Below are 25945 nucleotides of genomic sequence, written 5' to 3'. Positions count from 1 at the left end.
GAATTTCCCACCAACGAACTCTCTTTCGCTAAAAACAATTCCAGCGGAAAAACCTCTTAGGCGAGAAATTTCACATTCGTTCCTTAACTAACATACTATATAATGGACTGTGGGGATTAGACATTTGGTTCTTATTTGAACTATTCTTACATTTAACGATGTCCATGCTTTCAAATACTCCTTTTTCTTCCAGTGCCTGCTCTGGAAGAAATTCTAATGAAGGTTGGCAATCATCCTTTGGAATTCCTCACGATCTTCAGTCATGCGTATTCGAATTACGGCATCACGTACATGGAACCAATCTCGAAGTTTTTTCAGCCACGAAAACCTTTTTCTACCTAGGCCACGCCCGTCTTCTATCTTCCCTTCTATGATCAGCTGTAACAACTATTAACAATGGTTAATAGTTCTCGTTCTCTGTTCATTCGTCTTAGCACCTCATCGTTGGTCACCCGATCCGTCCATGGTATTTTAAGGATCCGTCTAAAGAGCCACATTTCAAAAGCTTCCACCTTACGCATGCTGGAGACCTTCAAAGTCCAGCTCTCAACACTATAAAGTAGGGTAGTCAAAATATAGCATTGTAGATGCGACTTTAATTTAAAAAACATGCTCCTGGGTATTTCTATTCTTGTCTTAATTTCTTCATCTGGGTCCCACTCGTCATTCAACCAGCTTCCCAAATACTTAAAACGGTGTACTCTCTCTATGGGTTGGTTATTAATTGACAGCGACACATTATTAATACTAGTTTTCGATATTACCATGAATTTCGTTTTACTGTAATTCATTTTAAGTCCGTAATTTTCACTGATAGTATTTACTCTGTTTAATAGCTGTTGAATATCTTGAATGGTGTGGGCTAGTATTACAGTGTCATCTGCCCATTCGTAATCTATGAAGCAAGCTATTACGGTTGTCTGTTGATCTAGACATTTCTGTACTGCAAAAAGGGCCTCACGTGTCCCGAAGCCGTTCCTAAATCCAAACTGAGTTTCGCCAATGATAGCATCCAATCTTCTCCATATACGGGTGTGTATGATCCTCCACATGATACTTATAAGACGATATTAATTAAATCCATCCAATAATTCATCAGAACCTAGAACCTCAATTATTCAGTGTTACATTATGTACATTATGGGTATTCAGAAAATCTTTTTATCTACCATTATGTCGGTAAAGCATGAGTTGAAATCAACAAAACATTACCAATTAACAATAACTAATTACCAACTAATAATATTGTCTCAACATTTTCGCAATTATGCATTATTCATAGAATAGAAATGGGAATCGATGACAGTAGAGGATATATCGCATTCCTATTTCAATGGTGTCATATTCCCAAAAAATTTAAAATTGACATTTCTCGTTCAATGTTTACTTTAAGATGATGTTCACAGGATTTGATAGGGCCATATCATTAGTACTAACATTTTCCTCGTGAGGCGCCAAGTGTCACTATTATAATGAATTCATTTCGACGAGAGATGCCACAAAAATCAAAGCTGTTGTGCCATAACCCATCCTGATTTTGATAAGATAAAGAATCTTGAGACGCAGATCGGCAACAACTTTGACAAAGACATAAATGGAATACAAGTTTTATATTTAATCATGAAAGTCGCGACATACTACAAGAAACGACCCCTTTCCATTCAATTGAAAATCTTTTATGTGAGTGAAGATTTCCAAGAGGTGGTCACAAGAAGAAAAAAATTACTCTATGGCTCTTCCAATATCAATTGCAAAAGACAGTTATACGAGGAAAAATTAATATTTCATAAATATGCACAGCACTCAAAGCAAATTAAGAAATGAAAAATAATGTTTGACAGTAGTTCATTTGGTGAGATTCATTTAATTCATAAATTTCTTTAAATAAATAGAAATATGACGTTCTTTAGACCAAGGTCGAATGAAGACAATGAAATTGCACAGTAGAAATGAAAATTGAGCAATAAGATAATGCAATCACAATAAGAATTTCTCAATTAACTATAGTAAATAATCCATTTATCGAGTAATCACGAAAGGGGTTGCTGTGAATCATTCACAGAACCGAAAAACGTGTAAAGAAAGATTGAAATCAGTTGACAACGTTACTTAAGTTTTTATACGTAGAACAATTTATAGTTAATATGACAAGAATATGATTGCGATATTAGCAGTAATACAGCAAAAGGTAGTAGATTATCCAGTATACAACTCCTTAAGATACCAAATAATAGTATTAAAAAAGATCAAATTTTAGCATTTATGTCTGAAAAAAAAATTCCTATTCCTGTAAGGGATCGTAAAAAACCCCCAATGAAGAAACAAATGCTTACTACTATTGAAGGTCTAAAGTTAGAGAAAATTTATTATATTGACAAGCTGTACAGAGAACAGGGTCATACTATTCTCATTTAACTCTATAGAGTTAAAATCAGAATTACGAAAATGTAATCAGTCTCCAGAACTGGGTAAAGAGGTTGCAGAGCTCGTAAAGAAAGTTCTAGCAGCAGACCGCCAAGAGCTTTGGAAAAACTGTGCTGAACACGTTTTCAAAAAAGAAGATGAGTATGTGGTAACACCCTCTTCACAACCCATCATAATTCAATCAAATGATAGACTATTCTGACTACCATTATTATTTATAAAGATACTTTGAAATTGAAATGTTTTATTTTCTTTTGTTTTATTTGCAAAGAATTTATTTTCCTTTATGCTTTTTGCTTTGAAATTTCGTTTTCTAGAAAAAAAAAAACGAATGGGGTACAAAAAGAGCTCAGTTCACGTCTGGTACCCTGTTTAAACGAAACGCCTTTATAGGCAGGTACATTTTACTCGTCTATTCACGTTTTATAATTTAATATTCAGTTGTAGCCATTTAATGAGTTATAATAACGATTTTTTTCTAAGTTCCAAGTAGGACTACAATTAAGTGCATCTGTCTAAATAACGGCGTATAATGTCTAATTTATAATGATTCGATTGCCTTTTAACGAATAAAGTATCTACGTCTATGGCAGATCAAAATTGTTCAAATCAGATCAAAAGTGTTTTTATAATCTGCAATTGATATGGGAAGAACTATATCAGGCTATGCTATATTTAAGAAATTAATTTTAATTTAAAATACTCGTTCCATATTGTTCCATATTATTTTGTATTTTAATGTTCTTTCTTACATTGAACGCAGATCCACTTTAAAAGTTTTAAATACAACTTTTGTGGGGGAATTTCATTTTATTCGCCTTAAGTCCTAACTCAACAAATCTAAATAAAATTAACATCAACAGTAGTGCCATGTTTAAAAAAATTTGGAAAGCTATCTGTAAATTTTACATTAGATGTTACATAACTAATCAGTAAAAATATCTTTAAATTGTATGAGCACCAAATTTGATATGCAGAAATACCTAATTAATTGATCAAGAAAACTTTCAATTTACAATCGTTTTTGTTTTGATTTTCCTATGAAATTAACTTTAATGAGCTTATGACATTATTGAAATAGGGGTGCGATATTATAAAGGAATTAATAAGAATTCTAGGTGTAAAATCCTTTATATTCACTCAAATAACTCATCCAACATCTTCCTCGTATATTCCATTCTATATACAAAATGATTCCGATGTTCTATACAAATTTTCGGCGAAAACGTTCTCATATAAATTTCCGTTTTTTTTCTGAATTATTCTGAACTTCAGTGGGCGAACCAAAAAAAACTTTATCGCCATTTGTTATATGTCAAGAGGCTTATATGGTCCAATATAAAAACTAGACAAAGCATCCAAAAAATGGTTGTTTCAGCCATCTACTCGAATCAGATCGGGAATATTTCTATAGATATAATACCAACTACTGGATTGTAAGAAAATAATTGGTATGCAGTAATCGCAAAAATTCACACAATGGATCTGGAGTCGACAGGATAGGTTTCATATTCATTAATTAGAGCCTTCGTTTATTATTTTCCCTACTTTTAACATAGAACATAAATATATAAATTAGTAGTAAAATGATTATTACAACAAGTGTCACGTTATAAAAATCAAAAGTACTACGCAATTTATACAGAGTTACACGAAGTGTAGGGAATATGCCTACGTTAAGAAGACCCCTTCATAAGAAATCGACTCTTTCATTTTGCTTGATTCAAGAATAGTGTATTAAAATACAAGTGATAAAGACTTTTCATTCCAATAAGAGGTCCAAACTATTAAAGCTGAAGAAAAGAATGCTGGAATGGCCTTCTGTTACAAATGTTTTATACTATTTTCTCAGTTTCGGCTTGTATTTACATATTAACCTTAAAGCGCCATGGGGGATTGCAATCCAGTATCGCGGCTGAAGGATACGTCAAAGAGTCTACTAAAAATAAAATAAGTTGCTAATAAAATCATGAACTCTGTTGAAAAACCACTCTAACCCTTCACAGAAATGGAGACAAAAAGTACACCGTATATGAACGATCAACCCTTAATATCTAAAATTAACATGAAAAAAAACTTAATAAAAAGGCATGACGTTCTGGGTTTAACTATACAAAATTGTAAAAATTTCACAATTAACTACAATTTTAAATAATATTTTAACAGTTAAGAAGATACTTTAGTATTATTTTTATTTTTCTAATAATAAAAATAAACTTAAGTTCCATTACTTTTATTCTTTCAATTTGTGCAGTTGTACAAAAAAGAATTTTACGTAAAGGCACCAATCTGAAAATCGTCATCTTACTAAAAGATCATATACATAAACAAACTTAATGCCATTTAAATATTTATTCATTCTATCAATGTGAATGGAGATTTAATTTTCCAAATAAATCTATTTTGAATTACAGATATGCAGTTTGTAAAGACGATTTTTACGTGAAGTTTGATATAATTTTATTTGTTCTTTGTTTAAGATTGACAATCTGACTGTTTTTATATTAAATGAAATGCAATAATAAATACATTTGTCCCAAAACTCGGATTACTACTATAATATGTACGTTCAATTTACCCTGTATACAAATTATATACGCAGCATACTGTGAAATGTATTGAAATATATTTCAGACGATATAAAAAAATATTTGTGCTCAATTTAAAAAAATTTTTTTGTCGAGAAAAATTTTTTACGCATCGTCATACTTGTCGAATGCTTTCGACTGTTTTATGCTAAAGAATTATTTTAGATTTGGTAGTTATTCGTAACAGTAAAATCGCTAGTGTTAGATGTTAGTGCGGAAGGTTCGATTTAATAAGTGATTTACTTGAACAAACATTGTGAAAAGTGTTTCGATTAGAGTTATAATTTATTCACAATAAGGTAGGATGGATTTTATTTTATTATTACTTGTTTTTGAATGTTTTTGAAAATAACATTTGAATATTGTTCAATGTCGCAAATAAATTTCTTTAGCACCTTCCATTCAACAAGTCAAGTTCAAGCTAGCTAGTACTCAAAAAATTGTTGCTGATCGGAAGGATCGGCGGACTATTAGTTCCTATTTTGTTACTTACTCTTCAGGCTCATTTAAACATTGTTCAATGTAGCAACTTTATCTTTTCTCCATTTTCCGTATAACAAGTCGAGTTCAAGAAAATTGCTGCTAGTATATAAAATTCGTCCGATCTTTTTTTTTCTAATTTTCGTTAGTACTTATTAGCACTAATAAATTAGGAACAGATTTTGGTTCACTCGATATTTATTGATTTATCGAAATTATGCTTGATTTATATGAATTTAGTAGTAATTGCGATTTTTCGCGGACGGCTTAAGCAACAAAATCGCGATTTCAGTAACTAAATAGCTACAAATTTTGCATATTTTTAAATTGATTTCTGCTAATTTCACACTGCTACCTTGATAGAGCTCATTCCAGGGTAATTATGTCGTCTTGTAGATCTACTTCCTTTTTTCTCTAATTCCGATAGTAATTTAGATTCCTCTCCTAGTCAGAAATATTCTAATAAACATCACTTATAATCTATAAAAGATGCAATTTTCAATTAAATATATAGAAGTTTATCAACTTATATTGTTAGTTCACAGATATTAAGAATTGATTCATATGAAATTTTTGTACCCGAAATATCGGTTTTCCAGATGTGTTTCATAACATTTCTTAGTTTTATCCTCATACATGAAAAATACATTTTGACTTCCATAGAGTATTATGGACATGAACACACTACCACTACGCCAACCCTGTTAATTACACTGTCTGACGCGCGTTTCGATAAGTAATAACTTGACTTACATGTTTTATACTGAATTTTCCCACCAAACTACCTTCTCTCTCGAAAATCAATTCCCACAGGAAAACTACCTTGGCAAGAATCTTCAAATTTATACTACTAAACTATAGAGTGGGGTGTAAGTATTTGGCCCTTTGGCATTATTTAAGCTTTTCTTACATTTAGCAATTTCAATGCTTTCAAGTGCATCCAACAATTTATTATTGGATCCATTTTTTGACAATTTTACATAGTTAATATTTATGGCATGATTATAACTGGCAGTGTGATCTGCCCAATATACTTCCCGTCAAAATCACCATTTCATATATACTATTCTTTTTCAAATATGGTATTTTACCCAACAATAAGTTTGGATGAATTGTATTGCAAAAATTCCCACGGATATCACTACGTATCAAAATTTAACAAGCCTTAAACTATACATTGTTTGCTGTGTTTCAAGTAATTCAGGGGCCAATATTAGTAATAATTTTTTCATGATTAAAATTACATACACTGCCTGAGCTACTGAAATGAACACCTAGAATTACGATGTATCCTAAAAAATTGATATAGCTTCATATAGCTTCACATCTAACAGGAAAATTTGATGAGTAGAGACCTGATTTCGGTTCTGAATAACTTAATGAGGCGGTTCGTTGCAGGCAAAATTCGCAAAGAACTCCTATTTATAAAGAAGTGCAAGATATTGATTTAGGGTATTCCACAGGAGTAGCTTTGAAAACATGAAAGATCAAAGATAAGGACATGGTGATCTTTCGCAAGGATTGTAGAAACCCTTTGATGTATATAGTTGCCAAACTTTTGGAAAAATGACTCTTAGTATTCGAAATTAATGAAGCAATAAGTTTCCTTAATCCCAATGAGACAGGAAACGATATAAACAATCCATGCAACTGATGTCCGAAGACTTTGACATTTTGTTGAGTGCAAACAGATACAACGCCAGGGGTGTGACGAATTCTAAATAAGATGAGTTCCTAAATCTAATACACTAGTTTATTTTTGGATAAAAATTATCGAAAACAGTAGTCGTAACAAAACTTCTACTAATAATTTCTCACTTTGCCACAGCAGAGAGAAGATTTTCTGTCAATAAGGAAATTTTTGTTGAAAATTTGAAAGAAGAATCACTTAGGCAAAAGATTAGGGTAAGATTCTCTATAAAAAAGGACTGAAGAATGTAGATATTTTAAAATCTATGATACTCTCTATAAGAAATGCCTACTCATGATATGGCGCGGCACAAATTGATAAAATCGCAAGATTTGCTGGAAACCGAGAAAAGAAAACTAGAAAAACAAAGAGAAAATTGAAAACAAAAAAGAAAAAAATCCTTGCTTCCATGGAGCAAGAATTAGTTAAATTAAAAAAATAACTTGGTTATTTTATTATCCTTTCTAAAATAGATATTCATCATAAAAACGTGTAGTAAATTCACAAAATTTCAACCGGGGAAATGTGAAAACCAACCTGGAAAAGACGGGAATTTGATCCACACCATGTTATATCACCACTGAATATAAAATTTTTCTAATAAAATTACTGTTGGGATTATGGATTAGGTAACGGTATATTTATGAAAAAAATACGTTATTAGTTGGAAATTTATTTTATTTCTATTAGAGTTTCGTCCTTACAATGTTGAGGATCGGAGAGAACTAACTACCTACTACCTAAACTTAATATATTTTGGGTTTGTATTATCGATTACATATTTAAACTTATACCTGGTTTGATGAAATTTAGCTCGAAAAACTTTTTTTATTTTAGGAAATACCAAAATAAATTCTGTAACAAGGTTGAAAATGTGTGCAACAGATGTTTTAAACATCACTTCCAAAATTATATTCAAGTTTATATTATGAAAGTATAATACCTTAAAAGACAAGTATTTTTGCATTCAATATTCCACATTTTCCATTAAAAACAGTCGATTAATGTGCAATTATTTGAAAGATTATCAATTTCCTATTATTTCTAATGATGATATTGAAAGGAAGAAGGCCAAAAACAAATTTTATATCATTTCCAGACGTTGGAGTGGAGTTGCGTTTGCGGCAACCTCGCACAATGCAGGAGATTTGGGAAGCTGAAACAGCTGAAAATTTAGTTGTGCGGCAAATCCTGATGCGAGCGGACGGAGACGTAGACTCAGTAATTTCGAAATTGTACGTCATAATTTTCGTAAAGTGGCCGGTGAAAATTATTTCAATATATTTTTATCGGGATAAAAGTGTTTATAGTTTTATTGAATCGCCTTTTCGGAGATATCTTTCTAACTTTCAGTCAACCAATCATTTCCAGACCGAAATATTTTCATCGCGTAGTGCTAAAAATAGTTTCATTCAAACAAAAGTGCTAATGTTGGTGAAGTGCTGAGTGCTGTTAAATTCACTTTATAGTTTATTTTTCAAAGAACGTAGAGTTTATTGAGTTTAATTGTGTTTAAGTTCTTATTTTGGATGAAAGTGTTCCTGATGATATCTGTAAAATGGGAAGGATTATTTTTATGGGGTAGGTAGATCATTATCTCTCAATTTTAAAAATCATATATGGATAGTAGATACAAAAATGGAAACTCCAATTTTTTTAACTACGTGAGTGACATTCGGGGCACCAATTTAAAGTTTCAATAGACAACACAACATATTTTCATTGTGAATGTTTTGAAATATTTATAAACAAATATTAACTATTTAAATTTTGAAAATAATAACTTTTAGCGGATGATAGGTCTACAAATTTATTTTGAGGTTGATTAATTGATCCATTTTTCTCATATTTCTTAAAAAGTTGTACTAACACTGACACCTAAAAAGAATAAGAATTTTGTTTACATAAAAATATATTTCGCTACAATCAAAAATCATACTTACATCAAATTTTCCAATAATAAAACACTTGACAAGTGTGAAATAGTACTAAAATGAAATAATAATTTTTTTCTTCACCTTCTTTTTCTGTTGAAAATATTTAATTCCATTTAGACTATACGATGTAGAAAAGCCAAATAAAAATATTCGTTCATAAATAAATGAGGGCGTTTTGGGAGGATTGTCAACAATCTGATATAGAAATATCTTCAAGCGTTACTCAACATCTTCGGCGTGACTGATCTAATCCTAAGCGCGATTCGTCTTTTTAAGTCATCTAAGTCAGGGGGGTATAGTTTTGTATATAATACTTTTGATATATCACTACAGAAAGAAATCTAATGGCGAATCAGCAGATCTTAATTTTTCTTCTTCTTTTCATCTCGTTTCTTTGCCGTGGAATTTCCGTTGATTGTTTGTAAAAATAAGTAATGGGATGGTCCGATAACTTGAGTATCAAGATATCGGGTCACCATCTAGAATATGATTCTCCTTTTTACAATAACTAAAACTAATTACGTAGACAATTCCGATAAATTCATTGGCTCAAACTATGTCTATTGGGATAGGGAACTTATGTCCGCAAACGCATCCTTCCCAAGATACAGGGTGTTGAAGTTTTAAAAATAAAATAATTTTTTGGCGATAAATTTCAAATGGTGCGATAGATTGTTATTGAAACTTTTTGACGATTATCTGGTTGATAAACTACTTGTTCTATCATGAATAGATATTTTTGTCAATTTTTGTATTATACCATCATTCCTTAATAAAAAAGTAATAATATTTGTCTACGCTGGAATTGACTGTTTTCGAGAAAAACACTATTTTGTGACCACTGACACTGATTTGTTAGAAAAATACAGTTTCTTCCGAATCAACTTCCTACAACGTCCTACAAAATGATATTTGTTCGTTACCATTCAGATAACAATTTTACACAAACAAATCATACAAAATGCCTCAAATTTTCTAGCTCCTTCATTTCACCACACTCTGATCTTTCGCAGCATTGATAAGCGTTTTGGAAAACGTTGGATGTTTTAGAAATTCAAATTTACTTTGACTTGGAATATTAGGAAACTTTGAAAACAACTGTGTTCTTGTTATACTGAAATTGTTGAAGTTTGATTTTTGACGTTTATGTGAATGTGTGCATTACAAGATAAATTATTAAAAAAAGAAAAAGTCGACTAAATTCAATATTGGCGAAAGGACAATAGATAAAGGTTTCCACATAGACATCATCGGAGCCGTTCCATTTTTGCCAGTATTGATAAAAGATTAAGAGAAACAGGAAGCTCAAATATAACGCCGGGCGTCCTCGAACTACCCGTTCAGTTATTTTGAAAACAACGTTTTGAGTAGTATAAAGAATCAACTATCTAACTAAGTATCTGATCCCTCAGTCACAAATTGAATAAGAACTCTGCTTGGAGAGTTGCAAATGAACAGTTATTGCATCCTTATAAATTTACAAAAGTACAAGATATTTTACCAAGAGATTTTGCACCTCGTATGGAATTTTCTATTTGGGATCTTCAACAACATAGGGACAAGGATGAATTTTATGAATTAATATTATTTACCGCTGAGGCAATGTTCACCTTTTACTTATGCACAGCAGGAAAAATTTTCTATAAATTTTTGGGCTGAAGTAGTAGACGCTTACATAATAGGACCATACATGTTTTTTCAAAAATAAAACGTAGAAATTTATTTGACATTCTTCCAGAAGTTCCGGTAATATACCCGACAAAATATCATATTTCAGAATAATGTAGCTTCTGTATATTTTTCAGAAAATGGACAGAACTAGATAGGTCGAGGTGAGCCAGCTATATCTCTGGATCTTACTCCCCTTGATTTTTTTCTTTGGGGGCATAAGAATTCTCTCGTCTATGAAGAAAATCTTGTTGGTCGTATACAAGCGGCAATAGAAGAAATTTCTAATATGCCCAGTGGTTTCCGCAACGTATGCTTATCCATGCTGAGTAGACTAAGGGCTTGTGTAAACGAAGGTGGTGGACAATTTAAGCAGTTGCTTAAATATATTGTGTTGTACCTATTTTGTGTTAATTAAATTTTAAAAGAAAACGTGTAGTTTAACGAACAGATATCATTTTTTAGGATACTAAACCTATCGATGCAAGTTGATGCGAAAGAAGCTGTTTTGATTTTTCTAAAAAATCAGGAGAGCGGTCACAAAATGATATTATTCTCGAAAACGGTTAACTACAGCGCAGTCAAATGTTATTCCTTTTTTATTAAGGAACGATGGTAGAATTCAAAAATTTGAGAAAAATAACAATTTATCCAGTGGCGGAGAATTCAGGGTTGAAAAAAGGACCCTTGACCCCCTGCTACATGCTTCTGAAAAAAATCATCCATTCACATTAGAACAAGTAGTTTAACTACCTAATAATCATTTAAAAATTTCAATAATAATCATATCACACTATTTGAGATTTATCGAAAAAAAATCGATTTATTTTCAAAACTTTAATACCCTGTATTTTGAAAAGGATGCATTTGCGGACATAAGTTCCTTTTTCCGATAGGCATAATTTGACGCAAGGAAATTCCCCTAGAGCTTTGGTAATCGAATTTAGGGACACCCTGTATATTGAATTCTAGTGACATAATTCAGTTATCTAAATATCATCCTTCTAACCTTCCGAATGTTCCTTCTATTATTTGAAATACTGAGCTTAAATTAGAGCATGTAATTAAAGGGATGGGTTTCATTTCTATATTTATGTATAGGTGAGGCGTGGGCACTCGGAAAACTGAGGGATAGGTGCCTTGCTCAAACATTTTATTAATGAAATACGTGAGCGGGGTTGAAATTCAACTCGCTATGTGCTCAAGTGTTCTCGCCAATAACTAATTTTTCTGATATAATTAATTCAAAGTTAAACTAACGATATCTCAACTTGAAAAAAATTGGTATTTTCAAAAATTTTATTGTCAAAACTTAGAAAAACATCATGATGGATATTAAAACTTACAAGAATATTTTAATTGAGAAAATTAAATGAAGCGGCACTTTTGTAGTTTCTTCTCATTCTTTATTTTAGAACAGGTATTTTAGATCATACGAGAACTGCTGTTTAATTTTTGAGATATGGCAACATTTCATCATAAAGCTTAACATTGTTAATGGTTAACGGTATTACTAGGACTGAATCGGCAGTTGTATTGTTAGTACCTGAGAGTGAACTTATTGCAAGATACGAATTTATTGCAGAGATTGTCGGGTGAATGTAGTAGGCGTTTGCCCTATTTTCGATTATGGGTTGATTGCTTCGGATACTTAAATGCTTGAAGACGGTAGCTTGGGCTTTTTGAGAATTGGGTGTCACCCACCATTTATCACAACATTCCTAGATTTGATTTAGAAGATTTTGGGATTGGACGTTAAGAGAACGAAATTTTGGACGGAAGCAAAAAATGCAGTATCGTCCGTTTACGTATAGATGATGTACAGAAGGGGGGTAGTATGAGGCTTTGTAAAATTTCAGAGGGTGATAAATTGCTACTACTATTGCCACTACTAACCGACCCTTAGATTAATAAAGAGGACAGTAAGTTATGAACATATCAATTTTATTATCGGATGTGGCAATTGGATAGTCAGAAGCTTCTCAACAAGTCCGACATACCAGATCTGATCAAAATCTTTCCGGACATAAAGTTGGTGGCGGCTCAGTGTTTTCGGTTCATTGAGTTATGATAATTTGAAGATTAGTCATGGCGTTATGACTTGATTGTACAGGCCTGAATTGGAATTGGAATTATAATTTGGTATGTACAAAGTTCCAGTTTCGGGCAGTAAAATTCAGGCTTAGTGGAGTTTTTGCCAGGCTTGGAAATGGAAACTGTGTTGGCAGATTTCCAAGCTCTAAAAGAACGATAATGCCAAGCAGGCGCTAATTAGTGAGTATAAGTTAGGTATAAGTAAGGTAAATCTACTTCAGTCAGGTTTTTTAGTGCATGCTTAGAGATTCTATCCCGTCCGGTAGCAGTTTATGTCCTAGCTGGGCAAGTCGATTGAACGACTCCGATAATGAAGGAAGCCTGAAGTGGTATGTTTTTATGTGGTATATTTTCATTTAGATTGGTAAATCTGTGTTTATATATTGAATTAGAAGATCGGTTTCATTGGCAAAATCACTTGGGAAATTTGTGTTGTCAGTAGGAGTGAAGACAGTTTGCAATCTATTTTTGAAAACGGCGGTTTTATCTTCTGCGCTAAAAAAATTTGACCTTTCACTTCAACGTGCAATTCTACATACTCTTTTGTCATTGAGCTTGTAGAATTGATGCCAAAAGGCACGACCCTGTCTAACTTGACGATAGGCGTGACGAACTATTCGATTATGATTAACTTCGTTGAGTTTTCGTTCAAGGAGGCGATTTTAGTATTTTTTACTATTGGGACATGTAACTTGACAAATTTGATAAGCAATGTATTGTCGACTGTGATCAGTGAGTGAAACTGCAGATATTTTTTAATCTATATATCATGAATTATCTTTCTGAAACTTCTCATGACTTGAATTCGTTTTATGATATCAATTATTTACAATAAATATTAATGTCTTTTTGCCAATACCTAATATCTACAAAATCTTTGTCTTTATATTATTTTTTTATTCATCTCTTCCTCAATAAGCTGATTTATTAACCTTATGGCTGCAGTATTCTAATATCCACCCTTATTGAGGTTGTTAGAATTTTTTTACAATTTGTTGACTTGAGATGCAATTATTTTTTTATGTTTGTTCAATAAAACCAAGATTTTCTGTCAGTGTACGTTCCAGATCTGATTTTATACTTGATGCATATTTTTAAAGATAAAAAACGACCCCCATAAAGTTCCCTTTATGCGGGTATATGATAGACTGAAATAATAGAAATTCAGATTCAGCTGCTCGACTTCCATTTTGAAACGAGATAGTTTTATGTAAAAATAAGTATTCATCATAATTTATAATCTACAATGAATTTGAATGAACTTTGAATATCCACATCTACACAGCGTTAATTCATTTTGGGTGAAGATTACAAAGAATAATTTGATATTACTTAAAATTTTTTTTTTTTTATTTTCACACAATTTTTAACTCGATCAATTTCTTGCAATCTATAGGAATACCATTAATTTCGAACACAGAATCTTATCTTAGCTCTATGAATCTTGATAGAACTATACACAAGATTGAAACAATAATGAAAACAATGGAAAAAGCTCTGGAAAATAAAGTAAATAGGAGTAAAACCAATTATAACCAGAGTAGATCTGCTGAATATATGAACCTAAGTAAGAACAATCTACGAATACAAAAAGGAGTTCTATCGGGGCATTGTCACCTCAACAAACATCTGAAGATGCTAGCAGATAATGCAACGCGTAGATTGTGTTACATAGAGGATGAAACCTGCGTTCACATTCTCTCGAAGTGTGAAACACTAAGGAACTCCAGATGACTACACCTGTGAGCGCTTGAAATAGAAGACGAATATATCAACACAATAGATCCTTTGGGTCACAGTGTATACGATACCCCAAATCTATATATACACATGACAGTTTTAAACCTAACCTAACCTAATCGAATCTATATGTTACTGTGAATGTCCAACATTAGTGAATGTGAAGATGTCGACAATCACCAATTTCGATGGTGTAACTCGAAAACTGTACTTAATTTATACTTGAATCGGACATACATCGGTGAATGTTAGATTCGGCGATTTACAATTTGTGTGAATGTTAACAAACGCCAATGTTTGTTCGAAAAGCGAGAACTGTTCTCTCTTTAATATACGCTGCTTCACTCACTGATCACAGTCGACAATACATCCCTGCGCTCTTTTGTTTCGTTTTTTACCCTAACATAAACTAACCTATCCTAACTTACCTAACTATACCTAGTAAAGGTAGGTTGTTTCAATGATTTCGATTAATAAACTATTTGCATCTATTTATTATTCTATTTATTGTAACAATTTGTAACTTTCTTAGTCAGAATTTCTGTTTCCATGCATCATTATTTTTTCTATATCAATCAGACAGGCATCATAATTTCGGTCATAATGAACATTGACCAAGTCGTCGTGGTCTATGATAACAGTCACCGGTGAATTAACGAAATCGTCATGAAAAAGATAAATAACGGTCATTCACCAACTACCTTGGTGAATGTTACCAGGCACCAGAGTATCTGAACATATACGGCATTTCGGGCATTCACAGTAACATATACACGTATATATACACGAGACAGCTTTAAACATTGACACACGTCCCGCTTTTGTGTTTCATACGGTTCTCGCTTAGTTCCTCAGGTGTCGAAAAGAAAACTATATTGCGTAACGTGACGGAAAAGACATTCAAAAATGATACAAGATGATGCGTGCTACAGTTGGTAATCCCGCTGCATAATCTGTTCTCCACTTTTACATTTTTTTCCTTGTCACGATCGACTGGTCGGCGATCCCCGTGATATATAATAAATAGTTAAGCAGCCATCTGTCTACGTAGAGCGTCTATATTCTACATGTTTATAAGAAAAAAATTTGAGTTTTATTTGTTTATTTATTTAAAGTAAGGTTGTTGATTATTATATATAGAATTATTTTAATATTAATATAAATCAGCAAATTAGACTCTAAGAATTTATCGCCATAAGCATTTAAAAGTCCGCTAAGCACGCTAACATCTATGCAAGACGTAATTTTAAACAAATTTTAGATTTTGAATCTAGGAAGATTTTTTTGATTCAACTGTATCCGGTATATATGTATAAGATATAAATATAAAAATGAAATATTTAATGAAAATATATGTTTTTTATATTAACAAAAATATAAGGATTATATTATAAATTCGGTGTATCTATTTTTAGCGCTCTAAAGCTGTAAAAATTAGTATTTTTCGAAAGCGTGTTTTTGTCCAAGAGCTGTCAATTTAAAACATCCCCCATACCACGCATGTAATTTTTTTTCTGAAAATTGATGGTTCAAAACTACATTAATTAAAAAAGCGAGATTTGCGTGGATTTGTAAAGCTGGAAAAATGTAAAAAAAATTTGCCTGAAATGTATTCGGTAGAAAATTTCAATCTCTTTTAGAAAAAATTTACGGAAACCAATTTTTTCGACAGGGGGAGTCAGGCAAGCCTTTTTTTAGTGTGTGACGAGGGAGGAAATTTCTCATTACGTAATATGATTTTTTTTATTTTGTTCGTTTTAATGTCTACTTTAAAATTATCTTGGTTTGAGGGCTCAGAAACGGTCAGCAAACCAGCTTAAATTCCATCGACACCGAACTTATTTTCAATAAATACAATTATAGATCATCAATGAATATAATTTATAATAAATGTTTTTCTGTGGAAATACCTGTTTTTGAGATCGCAAACCAATATAATGTTAAAGTCGACAAGAAAATAAAAAAAATCATGTTACGTAATGAGAGAGAAATTTCCTCCCTCATCCTACACTTTAAAAAAAGGGTTGCCTGACTCTCCCAGCCATAAAAATTGGTAAATTATTTCTGAAAGAGAATGGAATTTTGCATCAAATACACTTAAGGCAACCCATTTCATACCATGCCAGAGAAACATTTATCGAATTTTTTTAACAATTTACCGACTTTGCAAATTTACGCAAACCTCACGTTTTCAATTCCTATAATTTGGTTTATTAATTTTCATGAAAAAAAAAATACAATTTACGGTTTGAGAGAGCTTTTTAGATTGACATTTCCTGAACTATTAAGCGTTAACCTCATTTTCCGTAGAAAATATTTTTACTGCGAAAAAATAAAAATTTTTCTGTAAAATTTTCTTGCCATTATTGTTCTACTGATTAAACGGTGTTTTTGCTCTAATTATATTATTTGGCTCTTCCATAAACGATGGTGAAGAAAACATTGGCTCATCTTTAAGTACCCCTTCTCATGTTCCATTTTTAACCATAATTGGAATATTATGGAAATACTCGGCATTATGAAGTAATTTTATACTTCCTTTCTTGAACTATCTAATGAAGGTTGTTAATGGAAAAAAATATTTGAATAAAAACTCTAAATCCCTCCATATCTTTCGAACCAAAAATAGTAGTAAACAAAAAGTTATTTATGCAACTAGTGAGTAAAGTAATACTTTTTTTCACGAGTAGGATAGTTTGATCGGGCAATTCCTACGAGTGGAAAAAAGTTATTTCAGTCACGAATTTCATACAAAATTTTTTCAATGTTCCTAGACTTGAAAAAAAAATTGACAAAACTTTTATCAATTTTTATTTTGTAATAGTAATATTAAAAATAAAACTCTGAGCATTATTGATATGAATTTGAAGAAGAAGTTGCATTGTGTTTGATTTTCACCCACCGTGCTTCTTTAGTTGAATTATATCACCACTGGAATCCACTAATAGAGACGCCGAAGAGCGTCGAAATGTATGCCTAGTGTAGTTTTTTGGATTAGATAAATTCAAATATATTGTGATAAACGAGGGAATTTTTGTAAAGGTATTTATACCTACAGCTTGGGTTTTGCATTTTCCATTTCTATACTATAAAAAGAATTGTTTTAACATTTGTGGGTCGTTGGTTTTTATATTTTTTATATATGTTTACGAAGTTTAATTTATTGTCAGATATTTCACCAATAACAGTAAATCGACGTTGAACATGAGTTTTTCTATCAGATACTGTGATAATTAAAACATTTCCGGTATTTTTAATATCGTTACACTTCATTTTATATAATTCCTCCCTCCGCAGTGCTCCTGCGATTCGTAATATTAAAGCAAAGTAAAAGCAACCTGTTATACCTTATGCATGAGAATGATCGTCTGGAGCTTGCACGGGAAAATACTGATTTATTTTTCAAATATGCAATGTGTTTCGAGTATTTACTGCTTTGGGGAGACTTTCAGTTTTGAATAGGTGGACCAAAGTAATGAAGACTTCCACATTTTGGATTTAGGTTCAAGGTTAGTAACACTCTTTCTGTGAAGCTTTTTATGCCTTTTTTAGTACGCCACTCTATAAAAGAATAATATTCCTTTAAATAACAACATTTTCTAGTGTGCAATTTAAACTTTCTTCGTTATAACTCTCCATCACTAATAATAATACTACACTTCTTTTAATTAGACACAAAATGGATTTTCTTGAACGAATATCGAGAAATAAAAATGTGACAGTTTAAAGGAGAAATAAATTGACATGAGAAAGTAAGCTTTCACAGCCCACTATTTTGATAAAAAAAATTTATAATTGCGTTAAAAAATGACACGTTACGGCACTTTTTTTAACGCAAAGCGTGAAAAAATGAATCGCTACGGCACTCTTTTACACGCTTTTTGATCGATTCAGGAACTACATTTTTAATGCAAATGACTGAAAAAAAACGTGAATGTTTGAGTTAGAATCAAAAAACTTCACTGCAAATTTCGGAGTTGCCCGTTTTTTAAATTCAATTTCATTGCGTTTACGATATATTAAATGTAAATATAATAGACTTCGAGGCATGATGTCATAGGCTTTATTCGTTCATTACCTTGACATAAATTTTTGACATTCTCTGAAAATATCACTATGAAGTTCTGCTTCTCAGTTTCCATTCAACTTCAAAGGATATTTTTTTTTCATGGAATATGAATATTTGGATGATTTAAGTAACTACGTGGATCTTTTTCATTAAAAGATGAGAATTTTCATAGAATTCTTTCCGTTTGTAAATTTCAAGTTCAAATACGACTCACTCATGTAAATCCAATTAAAATTAAAAAGCATAGCTGAGCTTCCATGATCTCAATTCTCTTTTATTGTTTGTCATGTTTCAACATATTCTTCTTCAGTTCCCTTGATTTCCACCATCTTCAATAGAGTTCTTGCACATGACATGAGTTAATTACCTCATCTGACCTATTCATTGATTTTATCAAGAAAATGTGCATTGTTCCAGTATAATATGTTTAAATGGGAGAGAGAAATTCATATAAGCTAATTGGAATTTGAAATGCTGTAGTTAAATTAGACCACTGGTACATCTTGTTAAATTGCGAGTATTCATCAGTTACTCATCAATTTTCATCCGTTGGTATATATATTAATCAAAATCCCTTCTACCATATAGTATGGTATTTTTTTCTTAATCATGTATGAATTTCCACTATTCTTTTTTGTTTTTTGCGTTTTGTTTTGCATTATTAAACGTCAGATTACTCTCTTTAAAGATTTTTGCAATTGTTTTGAAATTTTTGATCCTCTTCTTTTTTTTTTGTTCTTGGTCTTGCTTGCAATACTTGTTTCTCTACTCTGGTATTCTTCATTCTGTATAAGTGCCCCCACTAGCTCAGTTACCTCTTTTTTATAAAATCCAATACGTATTCTACTTTAAACTCAGCTCTTGCAGTCTGTTTTCTAATACGATCTTCCTTGGTTATCCCTTTCACTCGTCTTAGGTATTTCATCTCCGTAGCCTGTATCTTACTCTTCTATATGTCGTTTATGACCCATGTCTCGCATCAGTATGTGAGTAATGGTCTGTTATGGAGTGGTACCTTCCATTTTTTTGTCCTGGATATTTCCCCTCTGTTGACAAATTTGTTATTCAATGCATAATAACATTTAATGGCTTTGTCAATTCGGGTATCAATTTCTAATTCCTGCCTGCCAGTATTTTCAATTATAGCCCTTAAATATTGGTAATGATTTACTTGTTCTATCTCCATTTATACATATGTTTAGTTCCTGGTGATCTTCTATAATTTGATTTTTTCACGTTGATCTTCATTCCATGTTTCTTCAGCGAATCATTCCATATGTTAATATTCTTTTTTAGTTTTTTTCTTGTATTTCCCATTATAACGATGTCATTAGCAAATGGCCATTCTCCTACTTGTATTCTCTGCATATTGTGGTATCCGAATATAATTTTTCGCTGTTTTGGCTGCACTATTGGATGATGTCGTCCATAAATATAATAAATAGTGTTGGGCTTGGCCCACTTCCTTGCCTCAGTCATATTTTTACTAGTCACATAATTGTTCGTTCTTTTATACATTGGTTTAATATTTATAATCAGCTTTTTGTTCACATTTCTTCTATATAGACCGATATCTGCGTCATAGGTCAAATGCTTTTTCTAGGTCCAAAAAGGTAAGATACGAATTTTGTGTGTTAGCTGTTTTCTTCTCGATTACATGTTTTAATGTGAAAATATGGTCTTGGGTGCTTCGTCCTTTTCGGCATCTACTCTGTGATTCTAATAGCGTGTTTCACATGCTCTATTAATAATAATAATAATTTGTTCATACAGTTTGATTACGGCACTTAATAATGTTATCCCTCTATAATTGTTACAATCCATGTTATCCGCTTTCTTAAAAATTGATTATATTACACCCAATTTTCAATTTTCCGGTATTTCCTCTTTTTTCCATATTTTTTTGAATAGTTTTCCAATTGTTTTCCTTGTTGCCCTCTCTTTTTATCATTTCAGACGTTATTTTGACATGTCCTGTGGTTTTTCCGTTTTTCAATAATTTTATAGCCTCTTATTATAATTTATTCCTCTTCTTCTTTTTCTCCTTCTCCTTCTCCTTCTCCTTATCTGGTGCTAACCCCATGGCACAACACTTTTTTCAATTTTTTTTTCAATTTCTTTCAATTTTTTTGTTGTTGTGTTAACGTACCTATCGAGTAACCGATCCAAACTATAATTAATATGAGAAAACAAAGGATCACAATGCAATTTTGTTAATTTACTATAATATACTCCAAACATTCATCTTGTTCAAAAAATGGAATTAAATCTCAAACATTTTCGTGCGATGATTTTCTTTAAGTTACGACATGGATTAAACCAATATAGGCGGGGAGCTGGTAATACTGAAAGTCCCGTCATAGCAGAATAAAAAAGAATTTTTTCAAATAAGTAGAATGCGTGGATTATTATTGCCGAGACAAGGTAAGAAAAATTATTGGAAAAATGGAAAAATATTTCACCATCATTGCGGATATTAATTTTTTTTGTATTCGACAGTAAATTTCATTAGCTTTTAGAAAAAAATCACGCAAACCACTTTTTATTGCAGGAAGGGTCTGGCATACCTATTTAAAGCGTGCGATGAGGGCTAAAATTTCTCCATGAGATGAGAATTAGGTTCATATTGGCTTGATTTCCTTTTTTGAATATGGACCATATTACTATGCCATCTGTCTGATATTTGTTCAGTTTTCCAAACTAAATCTATTGATTGGCGGATGTCGTCTGGTCCTCTTGCTTTGTTCAGTTCCAATTTTTTAATAGTATCCTCCAATTCTTTAAGCGTTGGTGGTTGTTCTTCTCCGTCTAGTCCGTCTATAAAAACCCTTCTGTGTTCAAATAATTTTCTCCTAGTATAGTTTTAAAGTGTTGTTTCCAAGCCCTGCTGTCTACTTGTACTGTAGCTTTTTCCTGTTTTGATGTTTAATGTATTGGTAAATTTTTGATTTGTTTCTGTTGTTCTCTTCTAATTGCTTTCTCTTCTTCAGTATTTGCCATTTTCTTTTTACTTATAGCTGTTTGCAAAAATGCAATTAAATCGCGAAAATTTTCGTGAGACGATTTTCTATGACTGTTGACATGGATTAAACCAACAGCAGTGTGCCGATCTACTCTTTTCGTCTTAGGAAATTGAAGCACCATCTCGAGCTGTCGTGTTTCGCTGATTTTCCGAATTTAATCGTGCTTGCACATCGACAAATGTTAAATTTGGTATGTAAACAGAGTTAGGAGAGCTATATGAACAGACAAAAAAACAAAAAGCGGAGTGCTAATTGAGACTCATATTTTGAAAATTTTCGCTGATCAATGGTTTGAAAAAATGACTGTTCTGCTGACTGAGAAAAAAATTTAGCACAGCAATGCAAATTAAATTTGCGAAATCTATAGATAATTGAAGTAGAATGCTTCTATGATATTTAATGATATTTAAATTTCGTTGTTCAATGATAGAAAAAAAGGTTTTCGTAGTAAAAATTTTTCTATTCTTAAACGTTTGGCCTCGTTAGTGCTTGTATAATCAAGTGCTCGACTAATGCTAATCAAATGCTGCGGAAAAATGAATTTTTCGGAGACCTCACGGAAAAAATGACTTTTTCCGAGTTTTCTCGGCAGAACACTATCATTGGAGAAGAATTATAAACTCGTGTGGCGTTATTGAAGCCTGTATAATCAAGTAAACGAAAATTACAGAATTTCAAGTTTCTAGCTTAACTGAAATTTAAAAAAAAATAAGACCTCAATTTTAGTCACCACCTTTTAAAGGTGATATCTCAGAAACGGTGGGCTTAGAAAAAATGTCTCACTAAACACCCTGTATAAAAAAAGTAAATTTCTGAAATTGTCTGCCTTTTTTCAAAAAATTATTCTGGAGCTACACATTTTCAACTGTTACCAAAAAAATCCATATTAAGTTTTTGCTCTGAACTTTTTTGGAAAGTTGATTCTCATCGAAAAACCTATCTTATTTCATATGACAATAGAGTAATTAGAGCCTGCATCAGTACCGTACCCTGTATATTATTTTTTGTTGTTATATTGATCGGACAGTGAAAAGTTTCCTTGCGGATTACAGACAGCGAAAATTTAATGAATATACATACTATTTATAATCCGATTGCTATCGTCATTTGTTTATTCAGTTATTTTCATAGTTTTTATTTGTATCAATAATATGTCAAATTGCTTCCTCTAACTCATACTCTATTTCTGAGATCTTCAAGCGATGCACGATATACGAAATCAATAACTAGGTCAGAGAAGATGATTATCTCACATCTTATACTGAACTCTGAAGATGGTAATCATTATTCAGTCACATAATCATGTAATATTCTATCATGCGAGAACATAGACGATTTTATTTTCAATCAAAACTTGACACATTCGTTGCAACAAGTGAAAAATAGTGAAATTTTAATTTTTAATTGGAGTTTCTCGGGTGGTAAGTTTTATTTGACAGCTGTAAATTAACTAAAAAAATTTCACTTCTTTCTTTTTGTACGGAAATGAACGGGACATTAGGTATTTTTCAAAAAATGGAACCTAATTTCTTGACATTTGATAGTAATCAAGTAATACGAGGATTGATGCTAAATATTTATTATTGGATATGGCCCTATTGTCTTTTGAAAATACTCTCTATTAAAATAAATACACTTTTGCATGCGCATGAACCAATTGTCGAATTATTTTCTCCATTCCGATTGATATATCTCCAAAACATGTGATTTCAGGCATAAAACGCTACCTCAGGTGTAGAAAAACGTCGACCTCGCATTTTATTTTTGATCTGCGGGAATAAGAAGATATCATTGGGTACCAAACAAACACTGTACGGCGGATGACTCATCAATTCGATGTTTTCACTATTCAAAAACGTTTTTGTTTGAATTGATGAGTGAGAGCCCTAATTTTTTCGAACACTTCTGGCAAAAAATGCTTGTATATCTACTATTCATTGACCGTTCTTCGTTGCTTCAATGGAACGGTGGCGACATGTCCAGTTAATGCAAAAAAAAACAGCGACCATTCGCTTCGCATTGCTTCCTGCGCGAGCAAACCAAGAGAATAATGTAATAGTATTTTGATTCACCCTGTATCAGAGTCAATGCTTATCAACGAAATAAATAATTTTCAAAAATTTCTACTACTATTCGAATGCTTTGGCTACAACAGATATTCATGAATTTCTCTCACATTGTACAGGACATTAAATTTGTTACGATTTTTATGAAAAATTGGTTATAACTTTTCAAAAACATCGTAGACTACATCACAACCTTTTATTATTGTAATGGGAAGTTGATCTGATTCCAAATATAATGCCAAATTAAAAAAAAATCATTCTGGAACACCCTTTAAAATTGTGAATAATCATTGTTGAAATTATTATCCTTTCTAGTAATTTCTAATGGAGTTGGGGGTTGAGGACACAAGTAAGTACATGCTCGTATCGCGCAGCCGATACTACGCAGGCAAGACAGCATTTATGTTAGACAGCATCACCTCCGAACGTATTGAAAAAAATTAAAATACCTTGGTTCTCTCATAACTAAAAACAACGAAACTGCAGTGGAGATATAGGAGTGAACTCTTGAAATATTGGGTATAAAATGTAAGATTGTTAATCTCACGAAATTTTTCTTTCAAAATACTGTCCGATTGAAGATCTATCAACTCCATTAGCAAATGAACTGGTGCCAGTGAAGCTTCAAAATTGAATGAATTGTTGAAAATTGGGAATTGCATTTCATTCATTTCGTGAAAGTCTTCAAAACGATTGTTGAATTCCGTAGTCAAATTTTGCAGAAGCTGAGAATATTCATCCTTTTTTTTGGTTTACTTAAAATGATTTTTAATGAGGGAAATGGTGCAAATTGTGATTTTTTTACCTGATATTCCCAGCGCTTAACTTTGTTTTAAACGCTGGAATATATGAATACATTTGAGTGACAATCAGATTTTTACTCTGTAACTTTATATTCAGATCAGTCAAGTGTTTATTCATATCTATCAAAAGGCACAGTCAATCCACCAGTCATTGTCATAATCAATTGAATGCTTTTTTCTAACATGAAAGCTTGAATAGGGTCACGTAATGCAAAACATTTTTTCAAAACTACTTCTCGACTTACAATTTTAATTATAGGTTCCATGACATGGTCCATTTTCAAATGTTTGGATGCTAATGATTCCTGATGAATTATACAGTGAAATCCCACAAAAGTCCCCGATGTTTTCTGTTTAAATTTAGTTACAACGCCCGAATGTTTGCCAGCCATAGCAGGAGTGCCATCCGTAGTTGTGCAGTCGAGTTCATATTCTGCTATCAAATACTCAATTGCAGAATAAATATCATTTGCTGTTGAAGTACCTGTCAATGAAACGCACTTTAATAGTTCTTCACTTATTTCAAAGTTACTGTTAATGCCTCGTATAAAAGCAGTAAGTTCAGCTGTATCAACAGTATCAGTGCTCTCGTCAACAGCTAGTGAAAAGTATGTAAATTCTTGAAATTTATTCTTAGAGCAACAGTGTTTCTTGAGAGCGAAATATTTTGAATTATTGACTTTTACCTCTGTATTACCTTTAGTAAGCATCGATTGTTGACTTGAAGTTTAGATTTTAATGATGACAATGTGTCGATCCTCATTTTTTCAGTATTACAATTGAATTTTAACTTATGATTCGTATCATAGTGTCTCTTCAAATAAACTCCTTACAGACAGCAACTGCTGGATTACAAATCAAACACATATTGTTAACAAAAACTTAATGTAGATATGGATAAACTTTATGGAGAAATTGCTTTATTAAATCAGCTTTAAAATCAGATTTGTACTTCTAAGGATTTTGCAGCACTATCAACTGCAGAGAAATGGCAGCTAGTATTTAATATTAGTAATAATGATTTTTCAAACTTGTATAAAATAATTTCAGTTTCGATGCCTATTCTCCCCACGTCAGCGTTTACAGAAAGAATGTTTTCTGAGATTAATAGTAAATAACGAGACGAAAGAAACAAAGCGTCTCTAAATTTGATAAAAAATAAATTACTAATTTACTTATATTTAAATATAGACTGCAAAGATGCTGTGCAATTATTTAGTTGAGATAGTAATTTTATGCAAACTACAAAAAGGAATAAAAAATATGTTTTTAAATATAATAATGAACAATAATAAATCGTACTTTATTTTCATATTATCTATTTTTTTCTCTTACCTATAATAACCAATGTACTTTAAATTCA

General features: G+C 31.8%; 2 protein-coding genes across 2 annotated transcripts in view; one reads left to right on the top strand and one right to left on the bottom strand.

Annotated features, from left to right (window-relative positions):
• Positions 1-374: 374 nt before the first annotated feature.
• On the bottom strand, positions 375-1052 carry LOC130444665 (uncharacterized). Its single transcript, XM_056779941.1, has one exon. It carries the CDS (start codon positions 1050-1052, stop codon positions 375-377), a length of 678 nt encoding a protein of 225 aa, XP_056635919.1.
• A 4139-nt stretch (positions 1053-5191) lies between these two features.
• LOC130444259 (neuropilin and tolloid-like protein 1) overlaps positions 5192-25945 on the top strand; it is a 699554-nt gene continuing 678800 nt past the window's right edge. Inside the window, exons 1-2 of the mRNA XM_056779324.1 lie at positions 5192-5311; positions 8282-8763. Of these exons, the coding sequence (XP_056635302.1) occupies positions 8712-8763 (52 nt within the window). The 5' untranslated portion in view covers positions 5192-5311; positions 8282-8711. The remainder of the gene's footprint in view (positions 5312-8281; positions 8764-25945) is intronic.

This window comes from Diorhabda sublineata, chromosome 5, assembly GCF_026230105.1.
Source record: "Diorhabda sublineata isolate icDioSubl1.1 chromosome 5, icDioSubl1.1, whole genome shotgun sequence".
In the NCBI taxonomy this organism is placed as follows: Eukaryota; Metazoa; Arthropoda; class Insecta; order Coleoptera; family Chrysomelidae; genus Diorhabda; species Diorhabda sublineata.
This window is presented reverse-complemented; position numbering and strand designations above follow the sequence as displayed.

Bases quoted from the DNA above. Each gene is read 5' to 3' on its own strand.
- LOC130444665 (XM_056779941.1), bottom strand. From the start codon at position 1,052: ATGTGGAGGATCATACACACCCGTATATGGAGAAGATTGGATGCTATC.